Source organism: Ochotona curzoniae, unplaced genomic scaffold (genome assembly GCF_017591425.1).
Source record: "Ochotona curzoniae isolate NIBS_2020 unplaced genomic scaffold, NIBS_Ocur_1.0 scaffold_274, whole genome shotgun sequence".
Classification (NCBI taxonomy): domain Eukaryota; kingdom Metazoa; phylum Chordata; class Mammalia; order Lagomorpha; family Ochotonidae; genus Ochotona; species Ochotona curzoniae.
In genome coordinates, this window is record NW_024467101.1 from 12,041,804 (window position 1) to 12,062,981 (window position 21,178).

The 21,178-nt window shown below is 53.0% G+C and overlaps 1 protein-coding gene across 3 annotated transcripts in view; it reads right to left on the reverse strand.

The window, feature by feature from the left end:
- SSH1 (slingshot protein phosphatase 1) overlaps positions 1–17,120 on the reverse strand; it is a 56,719-nt gene extending 39,599 nt beyond the window's left edge. For 2 of the 3 annotated variants that reach the window (XM_041003463.1, XM_041003461.1), the window contains exons 1-2: positions 16,971–17,106; positions 10,951–10,991 (exon numbers count right to left, since the gene is read on the reverse strand). In XM_041003463.1, coding sequence (XP_040859397.1) covers positions 10,951–10,991; positions 16,971–17,039 — 110 coding nt within the window. In that variant the 5' untranslated portion in view covers positions 17,040–17,106. Of the gene's footprint in view, positions 1–10,950; positions 10,992–16,970 lie in introns of all 3 variants that reach the window. The other variant, XM_041003462.1, reaches the window with a different exon arrangement.
- Between the last annotated feature and the right edge of the window lie 4,058 nt (positions 17,121–21,178).

A 21,178-nucleotide genomic window follows, 5' to 3' on the forward strand; every position in this document is an offset into this window, starting at 1 on the left:
AGAAGATTCTGGCTCCTGGCTTCAGATCGGTTCAGCATCAGTCGTTGTGGCCACTTGCAGAAAGAGTCAGTAGACGGAAAATCTTCCTCTCTGTCTCTCCTCCTATCTCTGTATATCTGACTTTGCAATAAAAAAATAAATAAACCTTTTTTTAAGTTCATGGAAAACAGAATGAAAAGTTTATTTTGGTGGGGGAAAAAAAAACCACACAAAAACTCCCTGAAATTCACACCTAGGTTTTTTCCCATAACATGCACGTTCCATGAACTTTCTGAAGTTCCCTAATGTTTGCAGCTGGCAGTCACAGACACGGCCACCAGATGGGGTCACAGCCTCCCAGCAGTCACCCCTCTGTCCCAGGTCCTCCAAGAAGTCCCTGTTGGTTACGTGGCTGTCCAGTCCAGAGTCAAGATGTCCGTGTCCCATTCATGGCACCTGGGTGTGACACCCGGCATCCTGCTTATGTGCATCCTGTGAGGTGGTGGTGATGGCCCAAGCGTATGGATCCAGGCCACCCACCTGGGAGACCTGATAGAGTCCCATGCTCCTGGCTTCAGCCCAGGCTCAGCCAAAAACCCATCGAGGCTTTTGGGGAGTGAGCCAGTAGCCAGGAACTATTTCTGCTTCTCAAATAAAGAAATGAGTTTTTGAAAATCCTCCTTTCCTGTTAGTGATGGCGCACCCTTTACACAGGACGAGAGTGCAGACTCACAAGGCCAGCATCGCAGCTCTAAGAAAACCAACCATCTCGGCCAGTTTAGTGTCCTGCAAAGGGTTGACTCTGGTCACAGAGGGTCAGACCAGGACACACAAACAGAAGCGTGACCTTGTGCTTTAAGGTTTGTTCAGCCGCAGTCCTCCCTGTGCCGTACTGCCCTGCACTGCCCTCAGCACTTTGCTCTCCACAACAACGCAAACGCATCCCCTGACCCTGCTGACTGCCACCTGGGAAGGTCTCTGCAGACCCCGTTCTGCACAGCAGGGAAGACCCCCAGCCGATGCCCCTCAAAGCTCCCCCATGTCTCCCAACAAGCCACAGCCAGAGCCACATGGACACCAGCCAGGCTATACGTACGGGTGTGGGGCACGAACCCCAGGCCAGTGGAGAGGTCGAGGTGGCGGGAGGAAGACGCAGAAGTCTGTCACGTAGACAAGGCTCATGACTGCCCTGCTCTCAGCGCCCGTGTGGCTCCCACCACTGGCCACTACCTTCAGCAAAACCGGGGAGGCAGAGGAAGAGGCTGGAGGAAGGAATGGCCCACCCGAACAGCAAGTAGCTCTGTGTGCCTCTCATCTGCCCTGATATTATGGCTGAAAAAAAGCCCTTGTCCCGGCATCTCCTGATGAAAGGGCCATTCACAGGGAACAGCCTGGCTGAAGTTCCTCCGACCACGTTCTTCCTACGAGATCTTCTGCGGGAGCCACAGCATTCAAGGCAGAGGGAAGGCGGCTGCTGACTGAGTCATGAGCCCCAGGTGAACTGGGCCCTGGTCGGACTGATAGCCACTGGGCAAAGGCCACCCGTTCTTGTCCCACAGCTGCTTACCGGCTAGCCAGTGAGGACCAGGGAAGCCTCTGCACTAAGCCCCCCCCAAGCTTGGAGATGCCATGCTGAAAATGCCTCAGCCACGCTCATGGCTACAGCAGGGCTTGGTGACTCCTTCGCCGGGGAACATGCAGGCTGAGGGTGTGGGTTTGTGATAACATGGAAACACAAAAAACAATTCCCCTGGAAGGACCATGTAGGTGTAGAAAGATCACACTACATATTGGCTCTATATGTTCTACATCCTTAGGGAACTTCTAAAACATGCACCCAGGTCAGGTAGAGCTTAATGGTTTATCTGCAACAAAGCTGGAACCAGGGCTTTTTGGAAAAGTTCCAGGGACATACCTTGGGCACAGAAGGTAGAATGCCTTCTGGGAGACTTATGCTCCACACTGCAGTGCCTAGGTTTGTGCCCCAGTTCTGCTTCCAATTCCAGCTCCCTGCTAATGGGTATGCTGTGAGGCAGCCAGGATTGGCTATGTGGGAGACCTGGGTAGAGTTTCGGGTGCCTGGCTTTGACCTGGTCCATCACTGGCTGTTGTGGCCATTTGGAGAGTGAACCAGAGGATGGAAGATAACTCTCCATGCTAACTCAGCTTTTCATGTATACACATGCAGCAGGGATGGTCCTGCCATCTACAGGGGAGACCTGGACAGAGTTCCCAGCTCCTGGCCATCGTGGACCTTTGGGGAATAAACCAGAAAGATGCAAGCTCTGTCTCTTAAATGAAAAAGCAAGCTCCTTTCAGAATGGGATTAGCACAACTTGGCACAAGAAAAAAGAAGCCATGCTAGAGGTGAAGACCAAAATAATGCTCTCTTTGGAAATAGCAAGAACAGAGGTGTGCAGGTGAAACACACGAGCCTATCTCTGACCAAATGCTTCCTGGGTCACGGAGGTTCTCGTCCCCAGGGAGGCCCTGCATTGTGAGGCTGTGAAATGTTGACGGCAATGGCGATGACAGCGAAGACTTCTGAGAAGCTCTGCTGATGACAAAGCACTCTGGCCGACGCTGACTCACTTGGATTTCTATGAAAACTATAAGGCAGACCTAGCATGCTAACAGTCAATTTGTGCCTAAGGAAACAGGAAGCTGCTTAGATGGGATGCCTTTTGAGGGGTTTGGATGCTGTATCTCACAGAGAAACCAAGGGACTGGGTCTGAAGTGAGGGCTTCTGTCAAGGCTCCCAAGCTGACTGGATTGGCTGGAACTTGAACTGCCTGTATGTAAATCAGCCTGAGACTAGGGGCTGCATCCTAAGGAGATTGGGGCTCACTAGGGCACTTGACCGTAATTCTAGAAAAAAAAAGAAAAATGTGATCCAGATTCTCACTAACGCTCCTGAGCGCCAGCAGAAGAGGGCTCCTGTCACCCACATGGGAGACGCTCAAGGGAGACAAGGTTCGGGCTTGGCCCAGCCCTGGCTGCTAGGGGAACATTTAGGGAATGATCCAGTGGCTGGAAGAGCTCTGTCTCTGCCTCTTCCTTTCTTTTTTAGTCTTTCAAATAAGAAATCTTAAACAAACAAGCAAACAAAATATGGGTACCGACAAGCTTTCCAAAGAGCAGATGCTATAAATTCTTAGATGAACAAGTATTAAACAAGTGTCTATCACTCCCAGCCAACACTAAACTCTGGAAACTCAGAAATGAACCTGACCCAGTTTCTGCCCTAAGCAAAGGGACAGTGTAGTGGGTCAGAGGGGCATGGCACAGTCACTTCCATGCAGTGCAGCAGCTCCTGCAGCACAGAGCTGAACAGGGGCTGCAGATGCACGCAGGCAGGGGCCTGGAAGGGTCAGTAAACTAGGGGGAAGGAAGGAAGGAATAGAGAAATAATGTCTGAAGGTTAGGGGAGGGAGACTTCGAGAAGGTTATGGGAAAATAGAATTGATTACAAGACAGCACACACTCTCCAAGGACTTCCCGAAGCTCCCTGTACTAGACACACCCTATAGCGAGCAGAGGACAAAGTGGGGTTTGTGGTCAAAGCCCCCGCTGTGGATTTACAATGTGACTGCAGCAGTGGCCGGTTCCCTATAGGTTCAGTCATTCCTGAGTTAATTCATAAAAAAAAAATCAAGTTTCAGATGTGCAAGGCTCACAACCCAACCTTGGGTTTGTGGCAGATATTAATAAATTCTGTCGATACTAATAAATTCTGATCCATGACAGACACATGGCACACAGTGCTTTAAATAAGTGATCAACAGCTTCCAGTTTACTGGGGCTTTAGCGTCTCTACAGAGCTTACCCCTGCATTTTCCCCTGTGATTCTTACAGTGCCATCCTTCTGATGGAAGGTCAGAAGGTCCACAGTGTCAGCAGTCACATGGTTAGAACAAGGGGTAGAGTGTGCAGGGGCCCCTCACCTGTGACAGCAGCAGGTGAAGCCGATGGCTGGAGTCACCTCAAGACCTGGACCTGGTTCACTAGAGGGACGGAGACCTCATTCCTAGTGAAGGGAAGGTCGGGAGGGTGTAAGGGAGCTCAAAGGCTTACTACTGGGCCAGAGACCAGCGAGGGAACACAGGTGGAATAGAAACTTCCTTCTACGGCTCTCGCTCTCCCAAGCCATCCCTTCCCTTTCACTCATGTCTCAGTTGTTTGGTCCAGCAGGACCTGGCCTGGAAAACACTGATCTTCAGAAGTAACTCTAGGGACATGACACACCTGCCCCCCGGGACTCCTGGAGTGCTCTCCAAAACACAGAATGCTGAGAGAGAAAAGCCACTGAACACAGTGAAGGGCTGCCCGCTGATACCCCAAGCAAGAAACGCTGATGGCTGCTTCCTCTCTGCTACTGGAGTAATGCATTGTTTGGCTGGAAGGCGTGGGCTTCTCTAAGGGAGAAGGAATGTTCGCAAGTATTCCAGTCCCTGCACCAGCTCCCCACCTCTCCCTCATAAGAAAGGCACTGGAGCAAGCAGCCCCAGTGCCCGGCCAATGCACAAAAGCAGACCGGGTTTTCTGCACGAAGAAACAGCGGCTGATGTGACTTGCCTTTCGCTCAATAGAGCTGGAGGTAACACCCTGATGACCCCCCAAGAGCTCTCAGGCCCTGTGGAAACCACGGCCGCTACTCCTGCTGTCCTCCTTGGGGAAGCTTAGCCCCCTGAGTGGGGGAAGAGGTATAAAGGCTGCATTGTGCAGGACAAGCTGTGGCAGCAACCCTGACTCGGCCATACGGGAGTAACGAGCACACGAAGAATATGTGTGTGAAATAATTTTAAAAACTCCAAGACTTGCAGCCCGGCACGGTAGCCTAGTGGCTAAAGTCCTTGCCTTGCATGTGCCGGGATCCCACATGGGTGCCAGTTCATGTCCTGGCTGCTTCACTTTCCTTCCAGTTCCAGGAAAGCAGCAGATGACTGCCCAAAGCCTTGGGACCCTGCACCCGTGTGGGAGACCCAGAAGTTTCTGACTCCTGGCTTTGGATCAGCTTAGCTCTGGTTGTTGCAGCCACTTGGGGAGTGAACCAGTGCACGGAAAATCTTTCTGTCTCCCCTTCTCTCCACAAATCTGATTGGCCTTTCCAATAAAAATAAATAAGTCTTAAAAAAAAAAACCTATGATGACAGCCAGCAATTTTGATGAGGGGCCTGCCGATGCATTCGAATATTCTTGACCTTAGCCCTCGGCCTCTGTCTTTGGGAGTGTCATACAAAAATGCAAATTGCTTGTCCAAGCTCACATGACTGAGGGATGGGGTGGGAGGGCTAGGAGAAAAGGTAGGGTCTCAGTGCTGCAAGCCCCATCCCTTGGGAAAACATCATGACAACTAAGTCCACATCTCTGTGCCAAGAGGTAGAACCTGAAAGCGGGTGCTGGGGGCAGTGCAGGGTGGGCCTGGAGCTGGGGTGAAAGCGGGTGCTGGGGGCAGCGCAGGGTGGGCCTGGAGCTGGGGTGAAAGCGAGTGCTGGGGCGCAGCACAGGGCCTGGGGTTGGGGGCAGTGAAGGGCAGGCCTGGAGCTGGGGTGAAAGCAGGTGCTGGGGGCAGCGCAGGGCGGGCCTGGAGCTGGGGTGAAAGCGGGTGCTGGGGGCAGTGCAGGGTGGGCCTGGAGCTGGGGTGAAAGCAGGTGCTGGGGGCAGCGCAGGGCGGGCCTGGGGCTGGGGGCAGCGCAGGGCAGGCCTGGAGCTGGGGGTGAGGCTTTCCAGGCTGAGGAGAGGGAGGACGTTTCCTTGCAGGGAAGGGGCAGGCATTTCTCAGCCTCTGTATCCCTCAACATGCATGGTGTATATATGTATGTATGACAGGTCATGCACCAATTCCCAGGGATTTGATGTTGAGTGAAAAGGCAGCCCTTCTCTGAGAGGTGGTCACGTGTGGGCTCTGTGTACTATCACTCCTACGGGGGGGCGGGGCAGGGCGGGGAATTGGAAATGGCTGAGAAGATTCATTCAGAATATGGGAATGAGGAGAAACCAGGTGGAAATGTGAAGAGATTAAAGGGAGGTTTGCACGTGGGATACGTGGTATGACACTGGTGTGGTTTCTAGAATTTGGCCACAAGTCAGATTATGAGCTTCCTAGCAGTTAAAATAAAGAAACAAAGTTGTCCTTAAAGTCCTGGCAGCCCAGTCCCTCCTGGCAGATACCTGTGGGTGTTCCAACACGATGGACAGACGGACCAGCGGCCCATTTTCCTTTAGGTCCAGATGGACAGCTGGTGCTGTCTGCTCATTCCGCCAACTCATCTGGGTAACTGTGGTCTTTGGAGGTGAAGTCAGTGGCCACGCTTGGAGCCAGCGCTGCTGGCTACCCCAAACCTTGAGAGCAGGATGCTGAGTCACATCCTGCCAGGTGCCTGCACAATGGGAGGCCTCACCAGCAGGTTGCGCCTGCTGCTCTGGGAGCAGGGAAATGCTCCATTTAGGCCTTTGGGGGCCAGGACTGTGTGTGTGTGAAAGGCCCTTGATCCTGAGCTCACTGAGACCCAGGAGAAGAGAGGCTGTGTCGGTCTTGCCCGTGAAAGCACGAAGCAGGCCCATGTCTGAGGGCAATGGTCCCAGGTCCGGGGTGGCTGAGGGAAAAGCTCACAGGATCCACCTAAGTAGAGCTCTCAGACACTACTGGTCAAATGTAGCAATAATTCTCAATTTACAGATATGCTGCAAGTAAAGCTACTTGGTGAAAAATGAAATCAATACAAGTTTGTTTGGATGCCAAAAGTTCTGAAACCCACGGATATGAAAAGGCTTGAAAAAAGTTTATGGAGATGCAGATTATGAAAAAAAGTCTGGATTTTTAAGTCTGATTTTGTTTGTTTCGTTTTGGTTTGTTTGTATCAAAGTAAATGTATCCAAACTTAATTTTGAAGCTGGCGCAGTGGTATAGCAAGCTAATCCTTTGCCTACAGCACTAGCACCTCTTATGGCATAGGGGTTCCTGTTCATATCCACTTCTGATCCAGCTCCCTGCTAATGTGCCTGAAAAGGGAGACCAGAAGCAGTTGCTGGCTCCAGCTTGGACCAGCCTAGCTCTGGCTGAAGCAGCTATTTGGGTGTATCCCATGTACAAACCTCCCTCTGACCTCACCACATTTCCCTCTGCTTACTGCATGTCTCCAAGTTCTCAAGTTCTATTTATTTTTATGAATTTTCTCAGTCATTTCCAATTCCTTCTGGCAGGAGCGATGGTGCACACAGCCCAGTATGACCACCTCTTGTGGAAGGGCTGCTTTTTCACTCGGTGTCAAATCTCCAGCATTCAGCACATGACTCATATGTATGTACATACATACATACATGTTGGAATATGGAGACTGAGAAAAGCAGTAGCTAACTAAATAAAATCCACCTGCTATCAGAGCACTTCACTAGATACCTCTGTCTCCTGCCCCATGTCATGGGGCTTTCCCCAATGCCCAGGCTGAGGGAACAGATGGCTGAATCCCAGCTCAACCAAGTCACCACTCCATGTCTGCCAGCGGCCATGGAGACATCACAGGCCAGGAGTACCTGGGCAACTGGAAAATAATGAGTGATTTCTGCAGATGATGGCCAGCATGGCTCTCTCCACAGCATACTGACTAACTGGGTTCAGGTTTGGGGGAACAACTTCTGAGGCTCTTGGGGAGCTCACAGCAGGTGTAGACTGGGAAGAACTTCTGCAGGGGGTGCTCAGTGGTTCCCCTCCTCCCCGCTTCCCATCCCCCACCTCCCTCAATCCTCCACCCCACTGTGGGAACAGCATGAAATGGTTTGTGGCCTAAGACCTTGCAACAATATGTTTTGAAACAAAGTCTTTTTAAAACAGCTTCAAAGGTAGCCATTCAGGAAGGATAAGAAAGAATGAAAAAAATATCTGTAAGGCTAAAGGCCCACACAGCCTGGTGCTTCAGGTAGCTGGCTGGCCTGGGGGAGCAGAGAGTGGTCATTGGAACTGGGAGGGGACCAGCTCAAGCCCTGGCACTCTGCACATGACAGGTTCCAGCTGGTTGGCTTTGGGCTTTCATGATAAAAAGGCCTCAGGCCCAGCCGTGCAGGAAGGAGGATGGCAGGAGAGACCACGACGTCCCACCACCAAGCAGCCTGACAGTAGCTGTGTCAAGCCTGGGCCAGACACCATGTGCCGGACAAGCCTGTCTCTGAGCCTCACAGGGACTCTGACAGTAAGGGGTCTTGCTTCTGTGACAGGGCAGGAGACTGGTCACTGTCACATGAGAAAGCAGGGCGTCCATATCCTGACTCAGGGACCAGCTGTGTCCACATACTGGGTCCCCAGCATGACTCTACTGTTTACCTGAAGCCCTTCCCATCTGGCCACCATCCCTGTCTGTACCCATCCTGCCCAGCACAGGATGGGTCAGCATGGCTCTCTGGCCAGCACAGGACCCCCACCATGGGAACCCCGTGGGCCACAGTCTTGCAACAATCCCAATTACCCGGCTCGCCTGTAGAGTGAGAACCATGACTCCCGGGTTCTCACCATTGGCATATTCTTGTCTCGGTACTGTTCTAATCAGTTGTCCAAACCCAGAGAACAGGTCACAGGCTGCAGATAGTAAGATGAGCTCTGAAGGCCAAGGCTCTTCTTGTGACTGCTGGGCTGTGCACGTGGCTCTGCACTGTGTGCTTGCTAACAAGGCTGGGGTTCTAAGCCAAGGGTCGGGTGCCTCTCAGGGGCCAGACCATAGCCTCATAAGTGACTGACGCTGGCCCCACCCAGGGAGGGAAACCCCCGACAGTCTGTGTGTCACCAGTCTATAGCAGAACACAGGAAGCACAAAACACACACAAGAGATCTGGCCTGGTGGGTCTCGGGCCCCTCGTTCCCAGCTCTGGAACGTGCCACCCAATCATCTCTTCACTTCGCATGGAAGGAAACAGTGGCTCAAGCTCCTGGTGTGTGGAGTGTGTCAGGGGCAGGACACAAGGACCCTGAGGCATACCTCTGAAGACTCAAGTACTGGCATCTCAAAAGTTTAATGAACAGGCATGGAGTGATGGTTCAATTGGCTAAGCCTCCCCATGTCCTATATGGCGCTGGTTCTAATCCCGGCAGCTCCACTTCCCTCCAGCTCCCTACTTGTGGCCTGGGAAAGAAGTCAAGGATGGCCCAAAGCTTTGGGACCCTGCACCCATGTGGGAGACCTGGAAGAAGTTCCTGGATACTGGTTTTGGATCGGTGCAGCACTGACCGTTGTGGTTACTTGGGGAGTGAATCATTGGACGGAAGATCTTTCTCTCTGTCTCTCCTCCTCTCTGCATATCTGACTTTCCAATAAAAAATAAAATAAGTCTTTAAAAAGAAAGAAAAGCAGTAGAGAATGGCCCAAAGCATGGGAGACCCAGGAGTTCCTGACTCCCACCTTTGGACCAGACTAGCTCTGGCCACTGCAGCCATGTGGGGAGTCAACCAGCAGATGGAAGATTTCACTCTATCTCTCCTCTTACTCCCAACTTTCCAAGTAAAATAAACGAAAATCTTTTTGAAAAATCAACATATTTTTAAGAAAGAGCAAGAAGACAGCACCAACTAGCTCTGGCCCAGAGTCTCACCCATGGAGTCGCAGTTGCATAGGGAACTCACCAGTGTGCACAGCAAACACCACCTGGGCTGACTGCCACACCTCGGAAGGAGCCCTCTGTTGTGGCCCTGACACTGCCTCCATTCACCTGGGTGTCCTCAGGCCAGCGGCCTCACCCTGAGGTCTGAGATAGCTGAGTCTCATGGGCCACAAACCTGGCCTCTGGGGAAGACAACATGACACCACAAACTTGGGGTGCCAAAGTGAACCAATTTGAAGTGAATCACTGTGAAGGCAGCATTTCCCACCCTGGCACCCCTGGTCTAGGGCTCTTCATCTATGGGTTGGGTAAACAGCCCTGCCAGGGCTGAGCTGAGGATGAAAATCCACCAAGCTCAAAGTAGCCACGGCCTTCTTCTCACCCCGTTGGAAGCTCTACAGCAGGCTGGAGAAGGGCCTGCGGTCAGCAGGACGGGGCCCCACACATGTCATCCAGCCATCGCCTCACATAGGTTCCTGGGAAGTCCAACATTCTAAGTAGTGTGCTGTCAGCCAACGGAGGCTGATGCAAAGATAGCAGCGTTTCCTCACCCACAGGCAACCTTGAGTGAGAGCTCAGAGAAGGAGGGAGGTTGAGGGGGAAGCAAACCTCACCCCAGGAAAGGGCTGAGGTGAACCAGCAGAGGGGCAAGGCACTGCACCTGCAGGAGGGGCTCCATGCAGTGGCCAGAAGTGTTGCTCCTAGCTCCTCATCCTTCAGATGATCTCAAGGCCTCCTTCCAGCCTTCCTCTTCCTCCAGAGAAGCTGCTTAGCACAGTCCACTACTGCCCCCACTTGGGAGTCCAGCCGCTTCCAGCCAGATAACCTTGACCTGGTCCTGTGACCAACCAAAACCCCCAGGGTCAGAGAGCCATTCACAACAGCTGTAAAGGTTAAGTTTGTGGCCCGGCGGCGTGGTCTAGCGCTAAAGTCCTCACCTTGAACGTGCCGGGATCCCATATGGGCGCCGGTTCTAATCCCAGCAGCCCCACTTCCCATTCAGCTCTAGTCTCAATCCCAACCCACATCAGCCATCACCATCATGTACAGAGTAAGGCAATGGATGGGAGTTCTCTTAATCAATCTATGCCTCTCGAACAATTTGTTTTACAAAAAAAGAGATATTTTAAAGTACAGAAAAAACCAGCAAGTCAAGTCATAAAAACCCGAGGACGGCTATGAAAGAGAAGGTGGTCACCAGGACCTTTTGCAATAATGATGAATGTTAGCCAGATACCTGGGAGCCAGACAGACACATGGCTTTGAGAGGCCGACTTGGTGGACGCTCATTTTTCAGGAACCCAGAAGACTGGTACTGCCCACCCTGAGAAGCATTCCTTACCTTCTTAGAAGACTTAAACAGCAAGAATTCAAAGTCTGCTCACCTGAGGTTCAACTTGCGCTCCTCATCACTGCCAGCCTCCAGCTACAGAGAAAAAGAGAAGGTCACCAACAGCCACTGTTGCCAACAGGCCCTTCACCTGCGGCCCACCTGCCATCCTCATTTAGGGTCCAGCAAACCCAGCCCTCACCGAGCCTTGGGATGTGCTGTTTCCCCACAGTCCTGCCAGAGTCCCGGGCAATTGCTGTTAACACAACACGTCTTCCTTGCTTTCCAGAGCTGTCTGGATCTCACCTTGGGTCGCCTTTTAGGTGGAAGGGACTGTGCTTTAGGGGAGCCCTTCTTCTCCTCCAGCTAAGCAACGAGTGACTGACAATCATCATTAAAAAACAGCCATTCAGGGCCTTACGTGGTAGCCTAGTGGCTAAAGTCCTCTCCTTGAACGTGCCAGGATCCCATATGGCGCCGGTTCTAATCCTGGCAGCCTCACTTCCCATCCAGCTCCCTGCCTGTGGCCTGGGAAAGCAGTGGAGGACGGCTCAAAGCCTTGGGACCCTGCACCTGCGTGGGCGACCCGGAAGAAGCTCCAGGCCCCTGGCTTCAAATCAGCTTAGCTCTGGCTGTTGTGGCCGTTGGGGAGTGAATCAATGGATCAAAGATTTTCTTTGTCTCTCCTCGATCTGTATATCTGACTTTCTAATAAACAAACAACAAACAAAAAACCCAGCCATTCAGGCCTGGCATGATAGCCTAGAGGCTAAATCCTCACCTTGCATGTGGGGGTTGGTTCTAATCTACTTCCCAGCTAGCTCCCTCCCTGTGGCTTGGGAAAGCAGCAGAGGATGGCCCAAAGTTTTGGGACATAAAGAGACAAGGAGAGATTTGAGGAACAAGTATTTGGTCCAGTGTTTAGAGCATCCACCTACCACATGGGAAGAAAGATCTTCCATCCATCTGCTGGTTCACTCCCCACACACCTATAGCAGTAGGATGGACCAGGCTGAATGTAGGCGGCCCTCCATCTGGGTCTCCCACATGGATGGCAGGGGCCCAAGTCAGTGAGAGTCATCCATCACCTGCTGCTTTGCAGGTGTGTTTTCAGAGAGCTGGGTGGGAAGCGGAGGTGTCCCGGCTCAAGCCAGGTACTAGGATAAGGGACACAGCGGACTTCAGCAGTGATTTAATCACCGAGCCAAAGGCTGGCCCCTGACTTATCTTTCTTTTTTTAAAGATTGATTTATATTTGAAAGGCAGAGTTACAAAGAAAAGGAAGGACAAAAAGAGGTCTTCCATCCACTGGTTCACTCCCTAAATGGTTGTAATGACCAGAGCTGAGCCGATCTGAAGCCAGGAGCCAGTATTATTTTCTAGGTCATCCATGTGAGTGTAGGGGCCTAAGGACTTGGGCTGTCCTCCACTGCTTTCCCAGGTCATAAGCAGGAAGCTGGATCAGAAGCAGAGCATCTGAGACACTGAACCAACACCTGTAAGGGATGCGGGCACTGCAGGCAGCGGATTAACTTGACATTCCACTTGACATTCGGGCACCAGTCCCCGAATTTATCTTTTAATCCCATTCTCAACTAGTTCTGTTTCCTCAAGTTACAACAATCTCTGCATTCCGAGAGTCGTTCCTCTATGTCCATGGGCAGAGGGGTGGAGGGGGGGTTGCTTCCAGGGCCAACACTCGAGGATGCTGAGGGTCCTTCTTTAAAACAGCAGCGTTTGTACAGAACTCATGCACCCCCTTCTGTATACTTCAAATGGTCCCTGGAGGAAGTCTGACAGCCGATACAATGTAAGTGCTGCAGGCACAGTTGTTACAGGGTACTACTGTTCAGAGAGGACAGACCAGAGAGGAAGTCTGCCCATCTTCAGTGCACGTGGATATGGTTTTCCACACAGGCACGGACACAGAACCTGGACATGAAGTGCTGACCACAGAGCTACCCACTGAGGGCTCATCAGTTCAACCACCCCTCCCTGTCATCCCCTCCCTGCCTGAAGCAGAAGCGGAAGGTCCAGGGAGGCTGTGCTGGTCCTAGGGTTTCTAGGGTTTCACACACAACATGACCCACAACCACAGACGGGACCAACACTGGGGCAGGCTGGCTCCACAGGGACACCCTGGGCAATGGCTGAAGGCATTCTTGGGGGTGACTCTGCTGGCACGTGGTGGGCAGAGACAGGATGCTAGCAAACAACCAAAACAACCATACCATGCACAGGACAGTCCTCCGTATGACAGAGAACATGTGGGCCCCCAGTCCACGGAGGTGGACGACAGAGACGCTGGTCCAATTCACGAGCTGGAGCCCAGCCTGTGGGAGTCAGGCTCCCTGAGCAACAGTCAAGAAAACAGTCTTCACTAATCTGTGCCTGCACTCAGTCTGTTCTCACAAAGGCTCACGGGAAAATGATCAACACAAGACCAAAACAAGAAATAAATGCAGAAGAGTGCCGCTACTGCATGGCTGAGGGCTGGGAGTCCCCTGGCTTTCCCTGGCTGCCTCTGGAACCCTCAGCCTGACTGCCTGTGACTCCTGGGGGAGGGATGAGGCCATCCAGAGTGTGGACTTCACAAGCATTCCTGGTGGCCCACCATGCCATTACTTCCAGTCTTTGTGCCCCAGCTCCCATGATGGCTGCATCACCCTTCCTTGCGTTCTCTGGCACACGCTGGTGGCAGTCATGTGGCCCTCCATCCAAGCTGAGGGCTGGAGGCGGCCTGGGCCAGGGCACCTGGCACCACACACACCTGCTCTCTCCATTCCTTTTCACGCCTCAGCCTCAGCACACCTGCCCACAAGTATGCAAGCCTCCTCTGCTCCGGAGCAATGCATATGGCTGATTTACTGGAGTCAGATAGCAGCTGGTTAGAGTGCTATTCTTTATTAGGCTTCTGGCATTTGGAAAAAAAAATAATAAAGCCTAACATAATAATCAAAAATGGGTTTGGCAGAAATGACTCAGTGGACTGACCAAAGGTGGGACATTCATCCAATGGAATAGCATTCAGCCATAAAAAGGAACCCAGCATTGGGGCTCACATTGGAGTGCAGCAGGTTAAGCTGTGGACTGTTAAGCAGGCATCCCACAGAGCAGCACAAGTTCAAGTACTGGCTGCTCTGCTTCTGATCCAGCTTCCTGGTGATGCATGGGGGAAGGCAGTGGAAAACGGCCCAAGGGACCAGGCCCCTGCCACCAATGTGGGAAATCCAGATGGAGTTCCAGGCTCCCAGCTTCAACCTGACCCAGCTCCAGCCATCTGGGGAGTGAACCAGTAGATCGAATCTTTCTCTGTTTCTCCTTGATGGCTAAAGGACATAAAGAGCATAGGTTTTGTTTGTTTGTTTTATTTTCACTGGAAACGAGATTTACAGAGGAGAGACAGAGAAAGATCTTCCACCTTTTTGGTTCACTCCCCAAAAGGCCACAAAGGCCAGAGCTGAGCCAATCCGAAGCCAGAAGCCTGGAGCTCCTTCCGGGTCTCCCACATGGGCGCAGGGTCCGAAAGCTTTGAGCCGTCCTCTACTGCTTTCCCATGCCACTAGTAGGAAGCTGGATGGGAAGTAGAGCAGCTGAGACATGAACCAGCGCTCATACGAGATAGCACTTGCAGGTAGGGGATTAGACAGTTGAGCCATTGCAATGGCCCTGGCATAGGTTTTTGTTTTTTGGGGGTGGCGGGGTGGTTATTGAAAATGTTTTAAAATTAGATAGTGATAATGGTTACCTTGTAGTTCAAAACCCACCGAAACTGTATACTTTAAAAGGGTAAGAGCAGGGATTCAGCCTAACAGTCAAGGCACCTGCACCCTATAGTGGGGTACCTGAGTTTGATTCCCACCTCCACCTCCTGACCCAATCTCCCCGCTAATGAAGACCCAGGAGAGGTAGCAGTGCTGGCCAAAGTAGAGGGTCCCTGCCACCCACATGGGAGACAGGGGTTGAGCTCCTGGCTCCTGGCACTGGCCTTACTTGGCCAGGGCTGTTAAAAGTATTTGGAGAGGGTCTGGCACGGTAGCCTAGCGGCTAAAGTCCTTGCCTTGCATGTGCTTGGATCCTATATGGCAGCCGGTTCTGATCCGGATGCCCTGCTTTCCATCCAGCTCTCTACTTGTGGTTTGGGAAAGCAGTCAAGGACGGTCCAAGCCTCGGGACCCTGCACTCACGTGGGAAACCCAGAAGAGGCTCCGGGCTCTTAGCTTTGGATTGACACAGCTCAGCTGTAGTGGCCGCTTGGGGAGTGAATCAATGGATGGAAGATCTTCCTCTCTGCCTCTCGTCCTCTCTGTATGTCTGACTTTCCAATTAAAAAAGAGAGAGAGAGCATTGAGAGTGAATTCATGAATGAGACTTCCCTGTTTCTAAAACAATTTTTTTTTCTAAATACAGAATTTATGGTATGTGGGTTGCATTTCTTTTTTTTTTTGTTTTGTTTTTTTTTTCTCTTTTTTATGTGGGTTGCATTTCAACTAAGAAGCGTTAAAGCGTGTCCAGGACAGGCAGTAAGCAGGAGCGAGGAAGACACACAGCCCTGCAGAGGTCTAGAGCATCCTTCTGGGACAGGGGATAAAGCACATGGAAGAATCTTGCAGACGGCTGGCCGAAACAGGAGTCGTGGGGCTGCATGGATCTCTGTGAGAGCAAACGCCGCTGCAGCCTCACTCATGCAGGCCACACACCCCGCCAGGGTTCTACCTCCCCTAGTGAGCGCGGTTCCCAGAACCTTCTGACTGCAGACAGCACAGCTCATCACTCGCAGCCTCTCCCGGGAGAAGAGAGAGGGGGGCCCCAGAGGATCAGCTCACAGCCACTCTGAAAACAATCCAGCCGATCCCGGCAAGGTTCAACTCTGGAGCGGGTGCAGCCGAGGTGGCCCGCACTGGTTCCCATCCTACCCGCTCTCTCACCTCTCTCCGTGGTGAGTTCAACACGCCTTCCCACCCTGGCTCCCACAAAAGCATAAGCCTGCAGAGCACAGATACTGGCTGAGGCACTTCCTGGGCCTGCAGGGTCAGACTCCTCCCTGCTTGCCCCAAAACACAGCTAAGGGGCTTCCTCCTCCCGCCTATGAGGAGGAGGAGCCCAGAGACAGAGGGATGGCCAGCCAGGCGGTGACCCAAGAGGGTTGGCTCTGCAGCTGCAAACGGGAGTGACTGCCCCTGGGGTCCACCATCCCAGCCGCGCTTGAGGGGAGGCGAAGGGGTGCCTAACCCTGCAGGCTCATGGGGTGTCAGTTCCCCTACGAGCCTATGAGGAAGCAGGAGCCAGCCAAAAGAGGACCTGGTTACAGACACAGTAGCGGAAACCCACATCGAGCAGCGGAAGGCACCCCTACAATCACCTCCCCACCAGAAGGGGCGACAGCCCCCAGAAAGACACAGCCCAGATGACAGGACAAAAAAGGAGGAGCGGATCCCAGGGATACACAGAGTTAAGAGGTCCCTGCTTTCGGTCACACGGGGTCACCGCCAATCCACAGCCAGAGCTCCACAGGCAGCCGACAAGGGAGTGCTGCGGGGGGGAGCCACCTCCCAGGCTCACCCAGCCGGGACCCCGCTCTCACACACCATCACACAGGTCACCGAGTCACACGTGACCAAAGTCACACATACACACCAGAGGGGCCAAACTTGCCACAGGGCCACACAGACCTCAGGACCAGAAACTCCTTTCTCGATCACTCAGTGTGCCCCCTCTCTGCACGGTACCCCCCCTGACAAGGGTCAACGTCACCCGCACAGCCACCCACCACATCCCGCGCCACACACGGCCCAGGCGCGGGTCGGTGTCACCCTCAGGTGAGGGTCACACGGCAGTCAGTCACCCCCAGACCCGGGGGGTTAACGGAGGCAGTCATGGTTTCACACACACACACACACACACACACACACTCACTCACTCACTCGCCAAGTCACCCTAGCCCGGCTGAGACTAACACGGCTTCGTTCTCCAGGGTCCCTAGGGCCTCCCGTCCTGCCAGGCACACGCGGCCCCTCAGCGCCCCAGGCCTGGCTGGCGTGGCGGCTGCTCGGCCGGAGTCCCCGAGGGGCTCACCTCGCTGTTGCTGGCTGAAGAGGAGGCGGCGCTGGGCGTGGGCGAGCGCTGCAGGGTCACCAGAGCCATGGCTGCGGCGCGCTGAGGCCTGGAATTGAGGCTGCCGACACTCCAGCTGCCGTCGCCGCCCCGGCCGGGCCCGGGGCCTCCAGGAGCCGCGAGCGGGCGGACGGGCGGACGGGCGGACGGGCGGACGGCCGGGCCGGCCCGGGCCCGCCCCTCTCCTCCTCCTCCTCCTCGGCGTCCGCCGCCCCCGGGCCCGCCCCTCTCTCCCCGGGGCCCCCCACCTCCCGCGCCGGCGCGCACGGGGCTTGGCGCGCGGGGTCCGGAGGAGCGGGGCGGGGCGGCGCGGCGCGCCTGCGCGGAGATGCAGGGGGCTCCCCGCGCGCCCCCGACGCTCGCGCCCGTCCCCCTCCCTGGCCCCGGGCGCGGAGGAGCGCGTGCACGATCTCCAACACTTCCGCCGGCGGGTCTTATAGCCCAAGCCCTCTGAACCTCCCGGGAGTTTTAGCAGGAATTAGTTGGTGCGATACTGAGTGCCCCATTACGTGCCAGGCGTTGGGTATACCACAGTAGGCAGAATGGTTGAGGGCACTTGATAGAGGCACAATTAGCTCTGGGAGTAGGCATTTGGGGCAGCTTTTGCCCATCCTCCGTAAGACACCCACCTGTCGTACGAGAACATCTGGGATTCTGGTTCAGGCTTCAGTGGGACACAGCAGGTGATGGCCACTTTCCTGGGACTCCTGACCCTCGGCTTTGGCCTGGACCAGCCTAGACTATGCCAAGGCGTTTGGGAAATAAACCAGCACCCTGTCTCATTGCCTTTAAAATAAATAGAGCTATGGGCTTGGCGCGATGGCATAGTGGTTAAAGTCCTCACCTTGCGCACGCTGGGATCCCCATATGGGCGCCGGTTCTAATCCCGGCAGCTCCTCTTCCCATCCAGCTCCCTGCCGGTGGCCTGGGAAAGAAGTGGAGGACGGCCCAAGGCCTTAGGACCCTGCACCCGCGTGGCAGACCTGGAAGAGAGGTTCCAGGCTCCTGGCTTTGGATTGGCTCAGCTCCAGCCGTTGAGGTCACTTGGGGAATGAATCATCGGTTGGAAGATTTTCTCTGTCTCCTCTCTGTAAATCTACCTTTCCAATAAAAATAAAATAAATCTTAAAAAAAAAAATAAATAGAGCTACATAAATAAGGATGACTGCTAATTTGTTTAAGCAGCCTTTAATTTTTTTTTCTTTTAATTTGTCAGGAAGAGAGAATGACAAGTATCAAAAGGGTCATTCCCCAAATCCTAGAGTGGCCAGGACTTGGCCAACTAAAATAAAGAGTCAGGAACTTCATCCAGGTGTCCTACGTGAGTGGCAGGAACTCAATGTTTTTGAGCCATCCCCTGCTGCCTCCCTGGGTATCCATCAGCAGGAAACTGGAATTGGGTATGGGACTAGGGCTGGGGTCAATGCACTGGATACGGGATGTGGATGTCCTATGTCCACGCTGATTATCTTTTATGCATTCAGAAACAGCCCCCTCTGGGAGAGGAGAGCTTCCCTGGAGATTTTGCTGAGAGGGAGGGACTCAGTATATGTTGCAGGGGAAAGCAGAGGGGAGAACCCCCCAGGCAGAGGTGGGAGAAGGCAGTGGTTGTGATATAAGGAGTTGGAGGGGCTAAAAGGTAGTCAGGGTCATGTTCTTGTTAGAATGAAAAAAGAGGGTGTGTCTCTTCAAAAGTGTCCGAGTCACTTCCTGCTGCCCAGAAGGTGCTTTTAGGCAAGTCCACCCTCCTGAGTTTCTAGCTGTCTCCAGTCACGCCCTTGTGATGGCTTTGTTATCTTGTTGCGAGCAAGTGAGACAAGATTACAGTTCTGGCCTTCTGCTGAGCTCTGTCCCCACCCTCTGGCTGATTGTTAGCTGTTGTTCTCGGGTTTTTCCTCTCTCGGTCCCTGCCTCCCACCTGGCTGCTGCCACAGGAGGTTTCTGTCTTTAACAAAACTCTTTGCTAGCTGATAATGTCCGCCTGGCAAAATCTACTTTCTTGTGAGACAAAAACCAGACCTGTCTGCCTGCTCTGCATCCAAGTCCCCACCAAGTGACAGTCAGGGAAGAGTCAGCCCCAGGAAGACAGCTGTGGGGCTGGAGGGGGAGTCTGCTGCTCTGGTCCTGGGGACAGGTGACCTTGGGTGGAGGGAGGGGATTGGAGAGAGGGACCTGAGGCTAAATGCCAAGGTCATTCTAACTTGATGATTGTGGGGAGCTTCCTTCTTACTCACGTCCTCTCCAGCATCTCATCAGGCTGCACAAACACCTTCCCCTCCCCCCATCTCCCCACAGGGGGGCGTCTAGTCCTGAGCCCTGTATTGGCACCATCCATCTTCCTGCCCCATGACCTCATGTCATCTGGATGTTGTAGGCTGTCCCCAGGTCAGGCCCTCACCAGTGCTCATCTCCAAAGTAGCCCAGTGAGCAACATTGTGTCCCTTGTGGCTGCTGGCTCAGTGATTCCTCTGGGTTTGGACAGTGGTGTGGGGATCTGGGAAATGGTGGTTGTGTTTATTACCAGAGGAAGCTGTGTCAAAAGTCTTCATGATGGGCCCGGCACTGTGACCTAGCGGCTAAAATCCTCGCCTTGAACGCGCCAGGATCCCATATAGGTGCTGGTTCTAATCTCGGCAGCTCCACTTCCCATCCAGCTCCCTGCTTGTGGCCTGGGAAAGCAGTCCAGGACAGCCCAAAGCCTTGGGACCCTGCACCCATGTGGGAGACCTGGAAGAAGTTCCTGGCTCCTGGCTTCGGATCAGCATAGTACCAGCCGCTGTGGCCACTTGGGGAGTGAATCATCGGACGGAAGATCTTCCTCTCTGTCTCTCGTCCTCTCTGTATATCTTACTTTGTAATAAAATTTTTTTCTCTGGGTTCTTGCATCTTTTTTTAAAAAATAATTTTAAAAATTATTTTTTTTGTAGTTGTCACATGAGAGTGGCAGGAGCTAGCAGTCACACCCTTGTGATGGTTGTGTTATCTTATTGTGAGCAAGTGAGACAGGATTACAGTTCTGGCCTTCTGCAGGGCTCTGTCCCCACCCTCTGGCTGATTGTTAGCTGTTGTTCTGCTCCCCTGCATAAAAAGACTACTTCTCGGGTTTTTCCACTCAGAGCAAACCCCTACACCAAGCCCCCCTGGCTGCTGCGCAAGGAAGCATTCCTATGGAAATTCTACTTCCCTGTGAGATAAGAACACAGGTTGCCTCTGCCCTTCAACTTGCCCATAACACCAGCAGCCCAGGACACTCCTCCTGCCTCCTTCAGTCAGTCGGTAACTCCCCCAAGGGCCATCACTTTCTCCACTCCCTGTTATCCTCAATTCACTTTCCATGTTCTTGAATTTTATAAACATGGATGCCAGCAGTGTGAGCTGTTTTGCAATTGGCTTTGGTTTCTCAGCCAACTTCACGGGCATGCCTCATTGTTGGAAGGGTGTTGGGGAACGTGAAGACCTGGTGTTCCCTTCTGTGAGCCTTTAATGATAAACCAGAGGCACAGGGGGCTTTGCTGGGGGTTCACAGTTATTACAAAGCATTCAAAGCAGATGAAAAATCTGGAGGAAAACATGAATTTCATCCCATCCATATTTTATTTCCAAAAGAAAAATTGGCATACAAAGCATATCATGTGGCTTTGTAAAATTCTGTCTTGATGGGATGGGGTGGTGCAACGGCTCAACTAGCTAATCTTCCACCTGCAAGTGTCAAGATCCCATATGGCATCAGTTTATAACCTAGCTGTTCCACTTCCAGTACTGTTCCCTGCTTGTAGCCTGAGAAAGCAATAGAGAATGACCCAAAGCTTTGGAACCCTGCACCCGCATGGGAGACCCTGAAGAAGCTTCTGGCACCTGGGTTTGGATCAGCTCAGCTCTGGCCATTGTTGCCATTTGGTGAATGAACCAGCAGATGAAAGATCTTCCTCTCTCTTTCTCTCTCTCTCTCTCTGCGTTTCTCCTTCTTCTGTCAATCTCCTTTCCAATATAAGTAAGTTTTTAAAGAAAAAAAAAATCAGCATTGTTTTAATCTTGGATGATGCTACAAGTAGGGTGATGGAGACGGAGCTATCAAAGCTGACCTGAAGGATGCTTCCTCCTGCCCGCCCTGCCCCTGGTTGCTTTCTTTCTGCCTGATAAGCACTGGGCTTCACCACGCCCAGCTCCAG